At 39.3% G+C, this 17,408-nt stretch overlaps 1 protein-coding gene across 12 annotated transcripts in view; it reads left to right on the plus strand.

Annotated features, from left to right (window-relative positions):
• MAP2K5 (mitogen-activated protein kinase kinase 5) overlaps positions 1-17,408 on the plus strand; it is a 126,729-nt gene that overhangs the window by 13,265 nt on the left and 96,056 nt on the right. For all 12 annotated transcript variants that reach the window (XM_065076783.1, XM_065076781.1, XM_065076777.1 and 9 more), the window contains 5 exons: positions 2,923-2,992; positions 6,919-6,959; positions 7,648-7,715; positions 10,332-10,380; positions 15,253-15,317. In XM_065076783.1, the coding sequence (XP_064932855.1) occupies positions 2,923-2,992; positions 6,919-6,959; positions 7,648-7,715; positions 10,332-10,380; positions 15,253-15,317 (293 nt within the window). The remainder of the gene's footprint in view (positions 1-2,922; positions 2,993-6,918; positions 6,960-7,647; positions 7,716-10,331; positions 10,381-15,252; positions 15,318-17,408) is intronic.

Consider the following 17,408-nt stretch of genomic DNA (forward strand, 5'->3'; position numbering starts at 1 on the left):
CCCTTGAAAATTATGGGATGTCTGTAAATGACTTCTTTCTGCTTCAGCAGCTTTTCTTCTCTGAAAATTTTCCCTTCAGTTTTGAACTAGTTTCTCATTTGTGTTGCGTTGATGGTTTCACTTTCTAACACCCTATAGGTGTCAAATTGGGATATATTTATAAGAAAACAAGTGTTCTTAGCCTACAAGAAAAGGAATTAATCTACTGTAATCTTGAATAATATACCAGGGAAGAGAAATATTAATTTTTGAGTATTTTGGGGCCTTCAACAAATATTTGGAGGATCCAACAGCTTCTTAAATATTTATAGGAATTTTGACATGGCGCAGTTTGTTCCCAGTTCTGCCAGTATTCTCCAAAACCAAAGAAAAGGATTTTCTTTCAGTTTAAGAACAAAAAAGAAGAGAATTCCCTGATCATACCGGTCTTTTCCATGCAAATAGGACACTATAATTGGGGAAGATGTTTTCAGTCTTGCACAACCTCATATTTAAGTTCTATGGATTTCAAATTTGACAGTAAGTCATTTCAGACAGTTCTGGACTTATTTTAGAATAGGCAGAAATTCTTGGTACTATGCCTATGCAAATATTGTAGAATGGTAAATAGAATTATTTTTGGGTTGCGCCTTGCGGTTAATTACAGGCAGACATTGAGCAGCGGTGAAGTTGCACTTCAGCTGTCGCCTTGTATCGGTATAAAAAGGCAGTAATTTTTTGACAGCCACTGATTGGAAAGTTGCTCGCAGCTTTCTGAAAGCAAGGGGTACATGCTCTGGATCAATAACTGGCAAATTTTCCATTAAAAAGAATACCTGAACAATGTTCCAAATAGCCAGTGGCATCTTAATTTTCCGTGGAAACCTCAAATGCTCGTGTGTGGAGGACAAGTCATTTTCAGACAATTTTTCCAGCCTACTTGTTAACAGTTATTGCTGTCCCAAAAGGTTGACAGCTTACATGATTGATATTTCATTTACTTGTCATCACTGCTTGAGTAATGGAGAGGGCTGTGGTTGGGTTTTTTTTTCCTCTCTCTCCCCCACTTGTTTTTTTGCAGGAAACAGTCTCATGTATGTTTTTTTAGTTGATTATTCTAGAGACTGTGTACTATATGTTTATAATATGTATATATATGTCTTTAGGTCATAGAATGCCACTACTAAAATGGTAACTAAAAAGTTTTTCTTAAGCAATTTTGGCCCCCGGTGGAGCAGATTCTTGCACAGTTCCACAACTATTAGGTACAGGTGACACATTTTTGTGAAGGGATGTGGGGACAGGGAGGAGGATTTGGCATGTTTTTCATGACCCCCCGATACAAAATAATTCTATGGGATAGTCTTGACTCCTGAAAAACCTCCTGATCGTTTCCGAAGAGTGGGATTTTGCAATGTGTAGCTTTGCTCTGTGTAAGCACAGCGAGAACACGGGACATGCAGTTATTTAATATATGGATTTATGTGTTTGTACACTCATATGAATGAGATGTCCCCCTCAGAAGTCTTGTGGTGAGATTTTAATGAGGGAAGGGGTTTTAGCAGCAGATGGACAAGATGTACACAGAGGAGATGGATCCTTAAACCTTCAGCAATTTTCTTCAAAAAGGAAATTTCTTCCTGTTGATGTGAACATGAAAAACAGAAGCACTGAAAAACTTCTGCACATGAATTGACAATGGTGCCCATGTAACATCTGCTTACTGTAGTTCATGTGTTTAATCCCATTGTAAGAGGAAAGACAAGTGCTCTTTAACATCAGGTAGTTAATAAACTTTTGCCCCTTTTAAGTTGCGTAACTAAAAATATTCTTGCCCTATGGGAAGCCATTGATGTGAGCAAAATACATGTGTTTGATTCCACAGAGACTTAGAATTTTTTTTTCTCGTTGACATCCATTCTTGCCAGTTTGAGTAATAGTATCACAGAACGCCGGTAACAGTGACACGCTGAAGTATTAGACCACACTGGGCTGGTGAGAATTAGCATGAAAGTCAGTGGAGCTACACTGATTTATGCCACGGAGATCTGGCCCACAGCCAGCCTGTTTGCTTCAAAGGCGTTCGGTGGTTGCTTTGTGATGTGCTTTCGATATTTAACACATGGCAATGAGAGACGTCTGGGTCATAGACGGTAAACGCGTAGCACGGTCTGCCTCCTGCCCCGAGATTGGCTGGTTGTGATGTTTAGATTTATTTAATCCAAATATTTAATTCTTCATTTAGTGCCATTTTTTGTCCTTGTCTTTGAGCTTTCCAAGCTCCCTCACACCACATGAGATGTTTTCTGTCCTCCTGGGTCTTGACGTTCTCAGATACATTTGCACCCCTTTTTGTCCGTTCTGAGCCTTTCTTTATCAATAACATTCCCCCCCCTCCAACTCATTCCTCACAGTCCCTGCAGAGCAGTTTTGCACACCCTGCTGTGCATTAGATTTATACGCCAGGGGAACGTGTGACATCTCTGACGCGGGATACGGCCCTGGCTGCGCTTCAGCATCACATGTTCCTGGGTAGTTTCCAGATTCCTTCCTCCTTTGGAGTTCTCCTAATTGCACTTTTTTTTTTCTTTACTATATTTACAGCGTTTCTTTGTTTCCACGTTTGACTGGTTTTTCCCAGCATCTCCAGGTGTGGCAGCTGCTGTGTTTGCTGTAAATGTTTCATTTGCTCAGTCTTCTGAAGCACTCCCATGTTTCAGGTGGGCCTAAAACTCGCTTATCTGAGCCAAGACCAGGTCCCTGTGCTGGAGCTCACGTTCCTCTGTGCCACTTCTTTGTGCGAAGCTGCAAATAGCAAGAAAGCGTTCTAAAAGCTGATGTGTACTATGGCAATTAAAAAAAAAAATGAATTAAACAATCCATAAGTGCTCTTAGTACTGTTCATACATTACTGAGTAATCTATTTCTTTAATCTCTTTGCAGTATTACTCCACTGTAATGGAACAGCAAGTAAATGGACAGTTAATAGAGCCTCTACAGATATATCCAAGAGGTAATGCTTAACAAATTCTAATCAACAATGATGATATCAGTAAACTGTTTCATCAACACTTATGTTTTCGGGAGGTTTAAATGCACATAACATGATGTTTACCTCTTAATTTGGATAGAAGAATTCATTATTGTGGGGAGTGTAGAGAAAACTACATTTATTGCATATAAAATAGCTAATTTACTGGAGTAAATTAGACTAACAAGAATCAGTTTGCATAGTACATATTTATGTACATTTAAAAAACTCATTGGTGGTGGTTCTGCATGTATTCAAACCAGAGCAGATGAATAAGTTAAGGTTACGGTACTACAGAATTTGGGTTTTGTTAAGATCTTTTAATACCATTAATCAGTCGAACAGATTTGGAGAATGTGACTGTCATTGTTCATTTTGAACATGGGAACATGTCTGTCACAGCAGCTCAATACATGACATATTTTATTAGAGATTTGGGCACTTAGTGGTATCAAAATGATCACTAGTGCTTTAATAGTTCTCCTGAACAGACAGAGATAAAATCAATTATGTGGGCTGAGACAATTAAAAAATAGGTCATCTACATCCTGAACAAAAAATTTGTAGGCAGCTCGTTAGGTTTTTGGGAATGCGCTGCTCCCTCGGAACTCAAATACAGTTAAAAAAAGACTAATATGTTACGTAACTCCGCTGATTCATTCAGATGCTCTTGCCATCTAGTCGTTGAATCTCTGATTCTTAATTGATGAAACAGATAAGGTTTAAATTCTCCAAGTAAATCTCCCAGCAATAAATTAATTGAAATAATTAAAAATTAAACTCTTTTCACTTAACTGATATTATACAAATAATCATACTATGAGCTTCCCAATTAAACATTCTAGACTTCCATTACTTACAACTCTCTGAAGTTTGAATTGGGCAATTAACCAACCGCCTTCTCAAACACATGCTAATAGCGTCTCAAAAGGAGGCTGGTTGTCCTGGTAGTTTAGTGCACTCCTGTGGAAAAGAGACTCGAAATCAAAGGGAATACGGAAATATACTTTTTTTTTTTTTTTATGGCTCAGGCTAGCAGGATCGGATTGAGAGGGGGACTCCCAGAGGTTTGAGCTGCAGGACTCTGGTGCAATCAGCAGGACACAATCACAGAACCACAGGATGGTTTAGGTTGAAGGGACCTTCCCAGCTCCCCCAGTGCCACCCCTGCCATGAGCAGGGACATCTTCACCAGCCCAGGTTGCTCAGAGCCCCGTCCAGCCTGGCCTGGGATGTCTCCAGGGATGGGGCATCCACCACCTCTCTGGGTGACCTGGGCCAGGCTCTCACCACCCTCATCATAAAAAATTTCTTCCTCATGTCCAGTCTGAATCTCCGATCCTTTAGTTTAAAACCATCACCCCTTGTCCTATCACAACAGGCCCTGCTCAAAAGTCTGTTCCCATCTTTCTTGTAGGCCCCTTTTAAGTACAGAAGACTGCAGTAACATCTTCCTGGGGCCTTATCTTCTCCAGGCTGTGATGGAGGAAGCTCTGTTCTGCCCCTTCTCTCTTCCCAGGCTGATATGCGCAGGTCTCGGCCTTTCTCCTGGACCTGTCTCTTTCTGTGGAAGGCCAATTAATTACTGATGTACAACCTGTCTAAAATCGCTGACCACCACTTCGAAGAAATAAAATGCTAGGCTTTCGTGTGGCTTGGAGATAGAGTGGATGATCCTAGGTGGGGAACCCTTCTTGGAAACGCAAGGCAGTTAGATATCTTTCCCCTTAAGCAAAGAGTTTAGGTAAGTTGTGGCATGCCTGAATGTTTAAAGGGGCATTTTGAGTTTAGAAATTGATCTTAACTTTCTTTTCAGTTCTCCTTTTGGGTCATAGTTGAAGAACCAGCCAAGTGGATTCCTGCTGCTTTTTTTCTTTTTCTGTCTCCTTTACACCCAAGGATATTCTTCTTCAACTGTACAGATTCAGAATTCATCTCTGTGCTGCTGAGGATACAATCCCCATATATTATCTCTACTTTTTCACCATTGGCTCAACTGCGCCCGTATCTGCTGGGTATTTCCTTGCAGGTCGCTTGCTGCTTGCTCTGAATTGCTTCAGAGCTGAGTTGCTGTTTCATCTTTTCAAATCGCCTTCTTGAAACATCTGTTCTTTCCAGGTTGCAGCTTTAAAGCTGCTCTTCACTCCCTTTGTACCCAGGCCACTGCCGAGTTCTGTTGCTGCTCCTCTGCAATAGTGAACCAAATGCCCTTTTCTGCATTTTTTTTTCCTGTCTTGTCGTCCTGCCTCTCTAATGAACATCCCAAATTTTGTTACCACAACCACTTTTCTTTCATGCCCTCTTGGTCTCGTCTTTCTACATGCTGCAGTTTAAAGCCCCATCAGTAACCTGCAGCTTTTCTGCCTGTAATTTAAGGCTTTCCCTTTTTAAGAGCTTTTTTGCAAGCCCAGTCTCCTTTTGAGTCCTTTTCCCTTCCTGCCTGTTTTCCTTCTGGGGAATCCTCCGGCTGTTCTCTCCAGTCGGCTTCTGAAAACTCCTGTTTGCCATAAAACCTGCCAGTAGTAAATGTCCGTGTGCCATCTTCTTACCTTGGCTGTGCTGTATTCATTTCATAATAGAAAGATCTTAAAGGGGATAAATTGGTATTTTGTCTATTTAAAATAAAATGCGTTGTTGCTGTCTAGGTATCAGGACTCAGAGTTCATTCTTCATACTGAAAATAAACCTCTGTGTATACATATACATAAACAACATGTGTGCATGCACACATATATTCTGTCTGTTCTATATATCTGTGGCATGCAAGGTGAATATGCCATTCAAATATGTATAATAAAAAACATTCAAATATATATAGTAAGAACCACTCTTAATATCTTAATTCAAGTTAGTTCAAGTTAGCTCAAAATGATGATTTTAATCTATTAGAAAAAAATGTATCTATTTTAGAATAGTTTATTGTCTTCTGGTTGGTTTTTTTTCAATGCCCACAGTATCGTAATACTTTTCCTCTTTAAGATGCACATGCTAATCTCTCCCATGGCTTGGCCCTAACTGATGTGTTTAATAACTATCATCTGTGTCCTTCTGACTAATAAATAGTTCCGTTTCCTGCTGTCAAAATTGAAGTGAAATGCATGTGCATTAGAGAAAGAGAAAAATCAAATTCGGCCCTCCTCAGACAATCAATCACAGGTGACAGGCCCTTTAACATACCATTTGTATGTTTAAAATGGGAACTGTCTGTAACTTGTACCTCGAAGCCTTTGTGGCTTTAACATTTGACAAAAGCACATCCGCGGAATGGAGGAACAAGGCGCTACGTAGTTTGAGAGACTTCAGAAAAACACTCGCTCCTCAAGCAGCACATCCCTCTGTAAACCGAGACATCACAACGTGCTGTGTTTGTGTTCAAAATATGGCATTTGGAATTGCATTTATCCAGTATTTAGTTTCTGGAGACTCACTGCTGTTGCCCCTGACATGTTTTTTCCACATTTAAAACAAACTGTCTGCCTTTGACAATGTGACTAATTCATGATGTGTGGCAGCCGATTCCTTTAAAATACATCTTGCAAATATTTCTGTTAAATGCCAGGAAAAAAATCTAACGTGAAAATATAGTGACATAAGATACTGATTTTAATTTGAATTACAAAAAGATTCTGATAATTTAAGCCAACAGTTTTCTGGATTTGGATGTGTTTTAAGCAGAAATTAGAATTTATATTACATGGTGTCAGAAAGCTCTTAGCATTTATAAATGCTCACTCCTGCAAGTTAAAAATCCTGGCTCATAATTCCCACTCTGGGTCTTGTGAGGCACTTTTCAATCATTTCTCTCTGCTAATTTTGGTGTCACCCTCATTTCTTTTTAAAAGATTCATTTTGAGCAAATTTGTAAATGGCCCTGATGTGTTCTACAATTTAGTCAATTACTGTTTCAGCCTGCAAACCTCCTGGGAAACGGAACATACATGGCCTGAAGGTATGAATTTCAATAATTGTTTCAGTAAAGTTAGATGGATTTGTAATGCTGTGTTCCACTTATTGAAATGTCAAATAAAACTGCACTTTCTTGAGCTTTGACAAGCTTTTTTTTTGTGAGGGTGGGAGAAGGATTCATCGGCTGGGTGTTGGCTGCAATATCTATATATACAGTTTTATTAAAGATGGAATTGCCTTTGTTTTTAACCTCTGTTAATAAGGTCCCTAAATTTTAATAGGCAGTTTATCAAATAGCGCCTGCTACTACTTCAAAGAGTTGAAGAAACCCCAACATGTTCATTTGATTTCAGTAATTTATCTAAGTGTGGAAGGCACTGCAGTGGAATTCTTGTAGGTGATTTGTTTCATTTGGGTATGCTTATTGCTTCTGTAAGCATGCCCAGTTTGAAGTGCAGCAAACTGGAAATATATTACATGATTATGTCATTTTAAAAATGAGAATAAATGGTGGACATATATTTAACTAAGTGTTCAAGATAGTATATTGTAGTCCGTGCGTTATATAGCCTGCTAACCTACATACAGGCAAGACCTCAACCGCCGGCATGCCTAGCAACAAGCTAATTAACCTTCGTAGTGAAATGAGAAATTCGTGGCAAATTACAGGTTAATTAGAATAGTGTCCTCTGAACACAAACGACTGATAAAGATCCTTTCCCTGCCTGCAGGTAAATACGCGAGCAGGGTCTGCTAATAATAGCAGTTCGGCGGTCTCGGATTCCCTTCCAAGCAATAGGTAAGAGTCAAGAATGGGAGCTTATGTTTTGTTTTCTTTTCTTTTATTAAAGCAAAATGGAACCTTGTGTGTGGTAGTTGCCGATGATAAGCCTGATGCCAAATAACTTTTTTCAGCGTGACTGCTGGGCACGCAGGAGCAAAGCGGGAAGGAGAAATTACCTTGATTCATGGAGCTTGTTAAACTCATATTGCTGGTTCTTCAGAATCCTTTTCTGCTGAAAGAAATAAGTCTTTGCTGGGTGTTTCAGGTGCCTTTGTCCTTTAGAAAGCATTGAAATACAGTTTGTGGGTGAGCTCATTTGTTTTTGTTTATCTAAAAATCACTGTTTACCGCAAGGGCTGTTTGTTCAGATCTTTGGTCGTATCATTCCAGGGTTGTTTGATTTTAAAATTTGATACCTGATTCAGTAGGTTTATTATTTTGGGGTAAGTTTTTGAAAAGTTTGAACAGCTTAGGTGCCCTGTTTCGTACAGTGTCAGTAAAGTTTTGAACTCCATCTCCCTTATCTTTCTTTATAGATTCCAGTCCTAATTTTGAAACCCATATTAAGATCTTAAAATGCAAGAGAACTATTTCTATTTTCTCCTAGAGATCTGTTTTTAAATACTGAAGCATAAACCCCCTTTTACTACATGAACTATTACAGGAATTCATTATACTAAATATTGATGTTAAAACAAACAAAAAACTCACTAAAAAAAACCTTGTGTATTCTTGAAAGGAAATAAAAAAGGTCTGACTCCATCTTCTTCATATAAGAGTGTATTTGAAATGTGGGAATAGAAATCTCTGGAGGTCACTTTCAACCTAAATTATTCTATTCTTCTATGAAGCAGATAATATTACATTTATCTGTGCATCGGTGTGCTGCTCCCTTTTCTTTCTGAGAGCATTTTGAAAATAGAAAAAGAGACAGAGATGAACACGATCAAAGGCAGAGTCACGTTGCGTTGAGCACGTTCGGTCGGTGAAGCTCTGGCTGCCACCGCCGAGTCCCACCAGCCCCATATGGGATGTGGGCGCCCGTTGCCGATACCACCTTGTCCTGCAGTGGGTGACCCATCCAGGTGCCGTTAGAACCGGTTCTGATGCTCTGTTTAGCAGTTTTGCTAATTGTAGAAATAAAAAAAAAAGCCAATACCCTGTATCCATCTCCTCTGGCAAAGTTTGCTCCATCCCATGGGGGAGGTTCGCTGTGGGTTGCAGAGGTGAAGATCCTGTCCAAGACTCTTAAATCTTAATGTCTTTATGAACTGCAGTTCTTCTCCCAACCTCTCCTAACACTGAGCTAAATAAAGCTGTTTTCTGCCACTGTTGTGCTTTGGCTTTCAGCTCTTCCTCTACTTTGAGCTTGTTCTTGAAGGGCGTTGAAAATGAGGCTTCTAGAAGATTCTTGTCACCTTATTTGGTGGTTAATTGCCATTCCTTTTCCAAAACCTTCTGTGCTATGAGTTTTGGTTTTGAAGTAATTGAAAGTCTCTCTTTGTTTCATGTTCACAAATTGTTAGTCATGAAAGATGACAAGATCAACTTATGTTTCCTTGGAAAACTTAATTTTTCTTTAAAGTAGTCGTGGGAATAAGAGGCCTATTAAAGAACAAAGCCACCAAATACGAAATCTGTGTTTTCACTGTTCTTGTTAATAATGATCTGTGATCAAGACACGTACACATGCCTTTCAAGAATATATTATTTTGTACTTTTTTTTTAACTTCAGTGATAAGAGCGGAATGTCTCTTTGAGATTAAGTTTTGCAGACACGTTGCTACCCACGCAGTTTGTTGTGTTGAACATACAAGGAGCAAAGTTTGTCAGGGAAGGAGGTGAAACGCTGCTTTGTGGGTGGGTGGAAACGGTTTGAAGCCATCAATAGTTTTACCTACAAAACACACCAAGCTGATAGTTGTGGTTCGTTAAAGTTCTCTTGCTAGAAGAAAATAACATAGATCATTTTGTGTAATGGAAGATTACTGGCACAGCGATAGTTTCTCCTGAAAAACCCAGGGACTGCAGCAGCAAGGTGACCTGGAATGGATGGACATGGCAAGTTGGACTCACCCCCCTTTAAATTTGGGATTGTCCCTGGGATGACGCCTCTATCAGGAGCTGGACTCACTGCTCTGTGCTCAGGGGAGGTGGTGAAGCGTCACCCCTGGCACACCTTTCTGCTGCAGGTTTATGGGGATTATTGAGGGATGATGCCTTAAGGGGTTTTAAAACAAACTGAAGCACCTGAAAACTAGATGTAAACCTTATTTTCTCCTTGTTTTTTGAAACAGCTGGTATGTGAAGGTCTCTTTTTTCCTTTTTCTTCTTTGAACTGACAAGCAATAGTTTGGATCTCAAAGGCTAATATAGCCAGGTATCTAAAAAAGCTAGTTTGTAAAGGTGAAAAATATATTGATTTTCTTAAATGTTCATTACTTCTGCGTTTCTGCTGTTTGCAGTTTGAGGAGCAGCTATACCGAGTATCAGTCAGCATTGCTAAAACTAAATCTACTCAGAATATGTAACTGTGAACTTAAACCTGATGGCTTGTTGTTTCTTTTTCACATCATTTTATAGAGCGACGTGGCACAGTCATTAAAAATAACCGCCTCTTATTTTTTTCAGCTTGAAAAAGTCTTCTGCTGAGCTGAAGAAAATACTCGCAAATGGCCAGGTAAGTGCAGGGAATTGGGTCTGGGCGACACACACATCTCGTTACTGCCCGATGCTGCGGTGACTGGCACACCGCAAATAGGCGGAGAGATGCTTACTGCTCATTTCAATGTAATGTGTTCTTTTAATACAGAACTGGAGGGACCATGGAATCCTTCATGATATGAATGAGTTATGTGGCCTGATTTATTTTGATTGGCACAGCAATTTGCTTCCCCTTTCTCAAGATGTGCTAATCAGATTTAGCTCCAAATAGATTGAAGCACCTCACACGTGTTGCGCTGCTGCCACAATTTCAGGGAAGAAAGTTAATCAATTTTGAATAACTAAGTCAACTGCTCAGTTAGAATGACCTTAGTATTTTTTAGGGCAGTAGATACTCAAATATTTAGAAGGTCCTTGCAAGGAACTGCTGTGTATTATTTGGAATTACCTTATGTTGCAGCTGCTTAAAAAATAAATAAATAAAAAACCACACACACGACAAAACAACTCAAAAAAAACCCCAAACCAAACCCACAACTCTGAAGTTGTAGAAAGCTGTGCTGTTACTTTCTTTTCTTGCTCCAGGCATTGAGATTCTGACAGCCAGAAGTGAAAGGTTTAATGTACCGATTGATGGACGAGGGGATGTCCTGGGCAAACGGAGCAATTGTGTCTGACCCATTTTGAGCTGAACGTACGGGCAGGCTTGCCGTAACGTAACGATGTTAAATATATACCACTAAATTAAACTACCTTAAAAGAATCCCAGATTCTTCAGCGGCGACATAAATATGTTTTAATGTTTGTCATAGTGAAAGCCCTTTGGTAGCCTTGGCGGTGGGGGCCTGTCCGTTGCGATCAAGCTCTCCTATTAGGCTCTATTGACTGAGACATCTGTGTCACTGCAAATAAAAGACTCTTATTGATTTTCTTAACTGCTGTTCACTTCCCCTCCACGTTTCGAAGGCTGAAATCTTAATTATCTCAGATGCGTATTCAGTGCCTTCACACAATGACCTCTCCAAGCCTCATTGGCATTTCATGAATCAAGTAGTTGTAGTTGAGCATGTCAAGAAGATAAAGGCTGGTCCTCCCGCTTGTCCTTCGGTATCACCTGTAACGTTCGGCTCTAATAAATGAGAGTTGCCCCTCGAAAACGGGAGCCCCGTGCTGCAGCCTTGCCTGTTTGCCACCGAATCCTTTGAATACAGCTTGGAAATGTATTTTTAAGCTTTGTCAGCACACCTTGCACGCAAACAAAGTTTAATGTTTGAAGATCTCTACCAAGTGGATTTGCTTATTTTGCCGGAGAACTTAAAATTTTCTAAGTACCCACTGCTTGATTCTGAACTTTTAAAATTAAGTTGATAATTACTCCAATATTACTATTTTTTTAAAATAGAATTACTGAATATCTTTAAAAGGCGTCTTTTTGTAACTGAGTCCATAAGCTGTATTTGGCATTTTATTTGTTCTAAATAACACAAATTAGGATTTGGTATGCCCTGTAATAGACTACTACAGAGGTCTTTCCTGTGTAGTAGAATTTTAGAAAGATATAAAGGAACCAAACCTTCTATTGTGATATTGAAAGATATTACTTGAACCCATTAAAAAAAAAGAAAAAATTCAAACTAAGCTTTAATGCTGTTTTATTCACCCTCCTCTGATAGGAGTTACACGGCTTTCTATTGAGAGAAAATGCTCTTTGATATTCTGCATAATGTTCTGCAAAATTTGGTCACAGATCCGTAACTGGAAATAGGTTTCTAGTTGTAACTTTAACTTTTCCCCCTTTTGGGGAATTAAGTCACACTTATTGTTACTTAAATATGGGTTGGGCTATTATTTTTTATTATTTTTTGGCAGTTTATGCTTTCGGGCATTCATAATGATATTCCTCTAGTAGTTTCCATTTAGGTTTAATAAGGAATTCATATTAATCATTAAAAGAAGGGGACATGATTCTTCAAGATAATCAAATATTGACAGGTTAGAAATAGCTTTCTGCCTAGGTTCATTGATATAGGTGATGCGATATAAATATTTATTTCTTTTCTGTCACTCAGAGTAAATGCCACCAATTGATTCAGCATTGATATAGTGTCAACAGTTCATAAGAAACATTTGACTGGCTCGTGTTTTCCGATTAGTCTCTGCTCTATAAAGTGGGATTTACTAAATCTCTTCAATTGTCTGCTCATGGAGTGTGACCGCTTTCCGAAACCGTTATTGCTTCGATTCGGAAAGCAAAGGTACGGCTGGAGGACTCTGCCTCTCTCAGGCCTCTACGTATAAAATAAGGATTAATTGAGCATTTTGCTTTTAATGATTTACAAGAGATAGACAGCGATTTCTTTCCAAACCAGCAGGTATAAACAAGGGATGTCTTGTTTACCGATCCATAATTGAAGTCTGGTTTGCTTTTGCATTAATTCTGTTAATATCGGCATCCAATCAAACTCGGTTTTGCAGGTTAAATATTCCAGTCCTGACCGTCAAGTTCATTGTTATTATTTTGTGATTGCAAATCCAGTTTTCCCAGTAAAATAAATAAATCGTCACCTGTTTTTGGCATCTTTATTGGAGCCAGTAAATCACGGTTTATCGGTTGCTGGGCACGGAGCTGCTCCTGTCACCGGGTTTTGGGGACCAGCGTGGGGAAAATATTCCACTTTTACCAGTTAGCAAAGAGCAAGAGAAAAAACAATATGCTTTATAACTCTCATCCTGCTCCATTTGTTGCTTATAACTTGTGTAACTACAAAAAAATTCTTCTTTTTTCCCCTCAAGAAGCAGATACAGGTGTGTTTGTAGCTTTGTGGATTCGTTTCATTTCTCTTAAGAGTTTTGTTCAGAAGAACATTGCTGGGAATACAGGAGAGAGATGTTTGTTGTTACCTCAGAGTCTGGAGAATTCAAGTCCTCTCGCTTAGAAGAGCAGAACTCCTTAAAACACAGAATGTGCTTTAAATTAATGAGTGCTGCAGTCTGGGAGAAATTACATTTAGGGCAAGGGATCCACTGTAGATTCTTTACACACTCTAAAATGCATTCATGAGTTATTGTTCTTTATGAGGTGTCTTTTTTTCCCCCCCTTTTTATTTGTATTTTCTGATTGATACTATAAGCATGAGGGATTTCAGTAATAAAATAAATTTTCATTTTTGTCGTAAACCTTGATACTTTGAATGGGCCGTTTCATGCCATCTTATGGCACCTGGCCCAGGTTTAACTACCAATAGGTAATAATGTAGAGTCAACTCCTGCTTTGAGGTATTTCACATTTTTTCAGAACTGAGATTTTGATGTCACTGGAAGAAATGCCCAGAGAAAGATATTTCCCGTGAGAAATAATTATGTTTTTTATTCAGTTAGTGAAAGGAAGGAACACAAATTTGGCAATTTCTGTTCTTAAAACGTATTCTTTTAAATCAATTAAATATTCCATTTTCTTTTCATAAGACGTGGTGCTTATTGACTCTTTAGGGCATTGCAGCTTGTTACCATCACTTACTCGTTCCAGTTGAGGCCGGGGGCAAAGTTCCCCCTCTCAGGACAAGGGCTGCACTGAAGGGCTCCTGTCCCCAACGAATTTTAAAAGCCATTTTAGAAGCTGGATAAATACACATAGTTACAGGTTATTGCGAGCCCTGTGTGGCTCTCACTGTGGTTTTAGTGGTGCTTGAAATAACTAATTTGAAGCGATCTCAGATGTGCTTCTGTGATTTCTAATCACATCAGTGATAGCAGACCAGATACATCATTAAAGGTGCCTTTTTTGATGCCTTTTGACCCACAAAAATGACGGTCTAGGCAGCCATTCCAGCTCATGTAAAATGTTTAACTTGATATCCCATCAAATATAAACAGTTGATAGGAACAAGTTAATGATTTGGTAATGAGTTCCTAGGAAAAAATACCTTTTAGAAATGGGATTTGCCCAGACGCTTGTTACTTACGAGGATCAAGCAATGGAGGAGATCTTTTCGGAATAGCAAATGCTTGCAACCCAGAATTTACTCTCATTAAAATATTTAATTTCAGGTACGCATGTGCCTTCCAAAAATAGCTGTAGTTGTTTTTTGAATAGGTGGAAGATCAGTATGACTTTATTTGCACAGGCGAAGGCTGAACTCTAGTTCTGCATTCGAATGGCTCAGCCAGCAGGGCGACGCACAATAAGCTTTCGGAAAATCCGTGTTGGAAAGATCCCAGACTCCAGCATTTGTAACGGGCGGCGCTTGTGTCAGGATTCTGCTCAAATATCTGAGGATATCATCATATCTGGAGAGTTGTCCCAGTGAGCAGAAAGATTGAGGAAAGCAGTTGTTGTGGATTTCAAGAAAAAATATTTTTATTGGACTATTTTTTTTCCAGAATATTTGCTGTAGTTCGAAGGTGTGTGAATGAAGCACTATGAAGGAATCCTGCTGACAGAACTGTCACTGCATTAGTATCTATTATGCTGATTTCAGAATAAATCATAAACTTTTCCAGCTGTACTTAAGATGACAGTTTTCTGTTGGATTGTTTCCATTCACCTCCAACTTTGGCTTTGCTTATGTGCTGTTCTGGAGACCCTTTTCCTATCAGTATCTGTGACCTGACCCTCTTGAGCTATATTATATCATTCCATTTTGACACCTTTTATCAAACTTTAATGAAATGACCCAGGCAAACAAATTGTCATTAAACTTTCCATCACTTTGTCCCTTGGTATCGTCTTTTATAAATTGGACAGCAAATGTTGTATTGATCTTCTCGTTCTTGCAGCTGAACTTGAAATGACCCAGACTGCTTGTTGTTTATGGCCTAGAGTTGCTTTTCCTTGACATTTCCATCCACAGCATGACATCTCTTTTGTTTTTCTTTCTTTCTTGTGGAGATGAATGAACAAGACATACGGTATCGAGACATCCTCGGTCATGGCAATGGAGGCACAGTCTACAAGTGAGTGTTGAATTTCACTTAAAATTTTTGAAAATAAAACTGCTTTTCATTTTTCCCTTCATATTTGTGGGGAGATATAAGTGGGTCATTGCTGCTATGCAGAAGAGATTATGAAGTAAATTCTTAATACAAATTTTTAAAGAATTCTCTTTACATATTTACAAGGTAACCGCTTTTGGCTGCCGTGAGGCTTGGTGCATTTTTATTATCTTTTTAATACTTAGCTTTGAATCCCTCCTGGGTAACAAGTTAATGGTTCACAAGTGGAACTTGAAATGTCCTGAAGCTTAATGAATTGCCTTCAGTATTTGCAAAGCCATTATTCTTGCTGACTCCCCACACCCTTTGCCAGCCCAGCACTGAGAATGTCACTGGTGGGATGCAGTGACACCGGCTCTGCCTTTCTCCAGCAATTCCAAATTAGTAAATACCCCTTGCGCTGTCGCAGTGACTTCCTTCCCTTACGAGCAGCTTCACGCACAGGCTGATGAATGTATTAAATGATAAACTCCCCCAAATTTTGGTGGTGAAGCTTCTACCCTGCAGCCAGTATTAATTTTAATATTGTAAAGATTATAATAGCAGAGAGATAGTTTTCTCGACAGGAAAGTCTTTCTCATGCATAGTGCAAAGTTTAAACTACATAATGTAATATCTGGTACTTAATAGTCTGCAGTGGTGTATGAAAAATATTCCACTAGGAATTAAGAAATCTATACTTTGCAAGAAAGCCCTGAGGGAGTAATAAAGGTTTCCTCCAGAGAGCTATTTACCATATACAGTAACCCAGCATCCCATTATGATTTTGTTTATACCTTAGACACTTTAACTTTGATATTAACAATTTTTTTTTAAAATGTTTTAAAAGCCATGGTGCATTTAGTTTAGTTTCTAATTGGCTGCCAACACTGCAAAACAACTGGCTTCGGTCTCCTTGCAGAAGGTTTAATGAAAATGGACTTGCATAACCTTAGAGGGACAAATCCCGTCTTTGAGCAGACTTGTCAGAGATCAGGTTAGATGGAAGGTACTTCAGAAATTTCATGGACATTCTCTTGTAGAAAGTTATTCCTTGATCACAAATCTTGCAGAAACAGTGTTCTTTTATAATCAGGTTTCAGAAGAGGGTTGGATTTTACGGCTCAGTCAGTGACTTCTTGGTGTTTTCTGATGGAGAGAAGGTCGTTTCCTTTCCCTGTGGGAGGCACTTGAGGCACAGTTGGGGAAAAGGAAAATCTTACGAAGGGAGGGAACCCCCATGTGTCCTTGTTGACCCGATTTGGGGTCATTTTCTCTAGAGAAGTAGCTGAAGCAAGGAGCTGACAGTGCAAAATCATGGACTGCCTAAGAATGGCCGTACCGAGTTGTACCAAAAGTCGCTTCCCTTCATCCTGCGCCTTATAGCAGCCACTGGCCAAAATCTGAGGAATGTCAGCCAAGGTGAGGGAACGTGTGATTTGCCCATCCTCTTGCACGGAGGATCTGCTGAAGTTAATGCCTGTTTGTCACCTTGGGTTTGCCCATCTCCCAAGGAGCACCTGTCCCACATCTGCTTGGTGTGTGTGGTCAATACAATGAGATGGTGCTTTTAGCTGCACAGGTGTCTCATTCTTCTAAATGTGTATTGCCATGTGCATAGTATGCATTTCACATTTCAAAAAGCTCATATGGGAAACTTGGATAAAATGCCTTGTAAAGCCAGACTTGCACCTTCTGATCTCTTTTTGCATTTCTGAAGGGTAGTGTGTTATGTGCTCAGTTTTTATTTAATATTTTTACAAAACTGTTTTTCTCTTGTGGTGACTAGTGCTTTAGTAAGAGTCTGCAGGAGCGATAAAGGAGCAGAGATGTGAACACTCAAGGCACAGAGAACAACAGCATAGGAGGGAGCACATAATGCTGCTGGCACTTCTACATGGACTTGCAGCGTTGTGTGGGCTGATGGTGTGATCAGCTTTGTTAACTGCTTGAGTGTTGCATTTGCTCGCAATTTGGGAAAGTAAAAAATTTTACCTGTGAAAGCACAAGCCCTTTTCTGTATCAGGGAAATGTTGCTATCTTTCTTTTTTTCCCTTTTATTGCATTCATGTT

The sequence above is a fragment of the Columba livia genome, chromosome 11, assembly GCF_036013475.1.
Source record: "Columba livia isolate bColLiv1 breed racing homer chromosome 11, bColLiv1.pat.W.v2, whole genome shotgun sequence".
NCBI classification, from domain to species: domain Eukaryota; kingdom Metazoa; phylum Chordata; class Aves; order Columbiformes; family Columbidae; genus Columba; species Columba livia.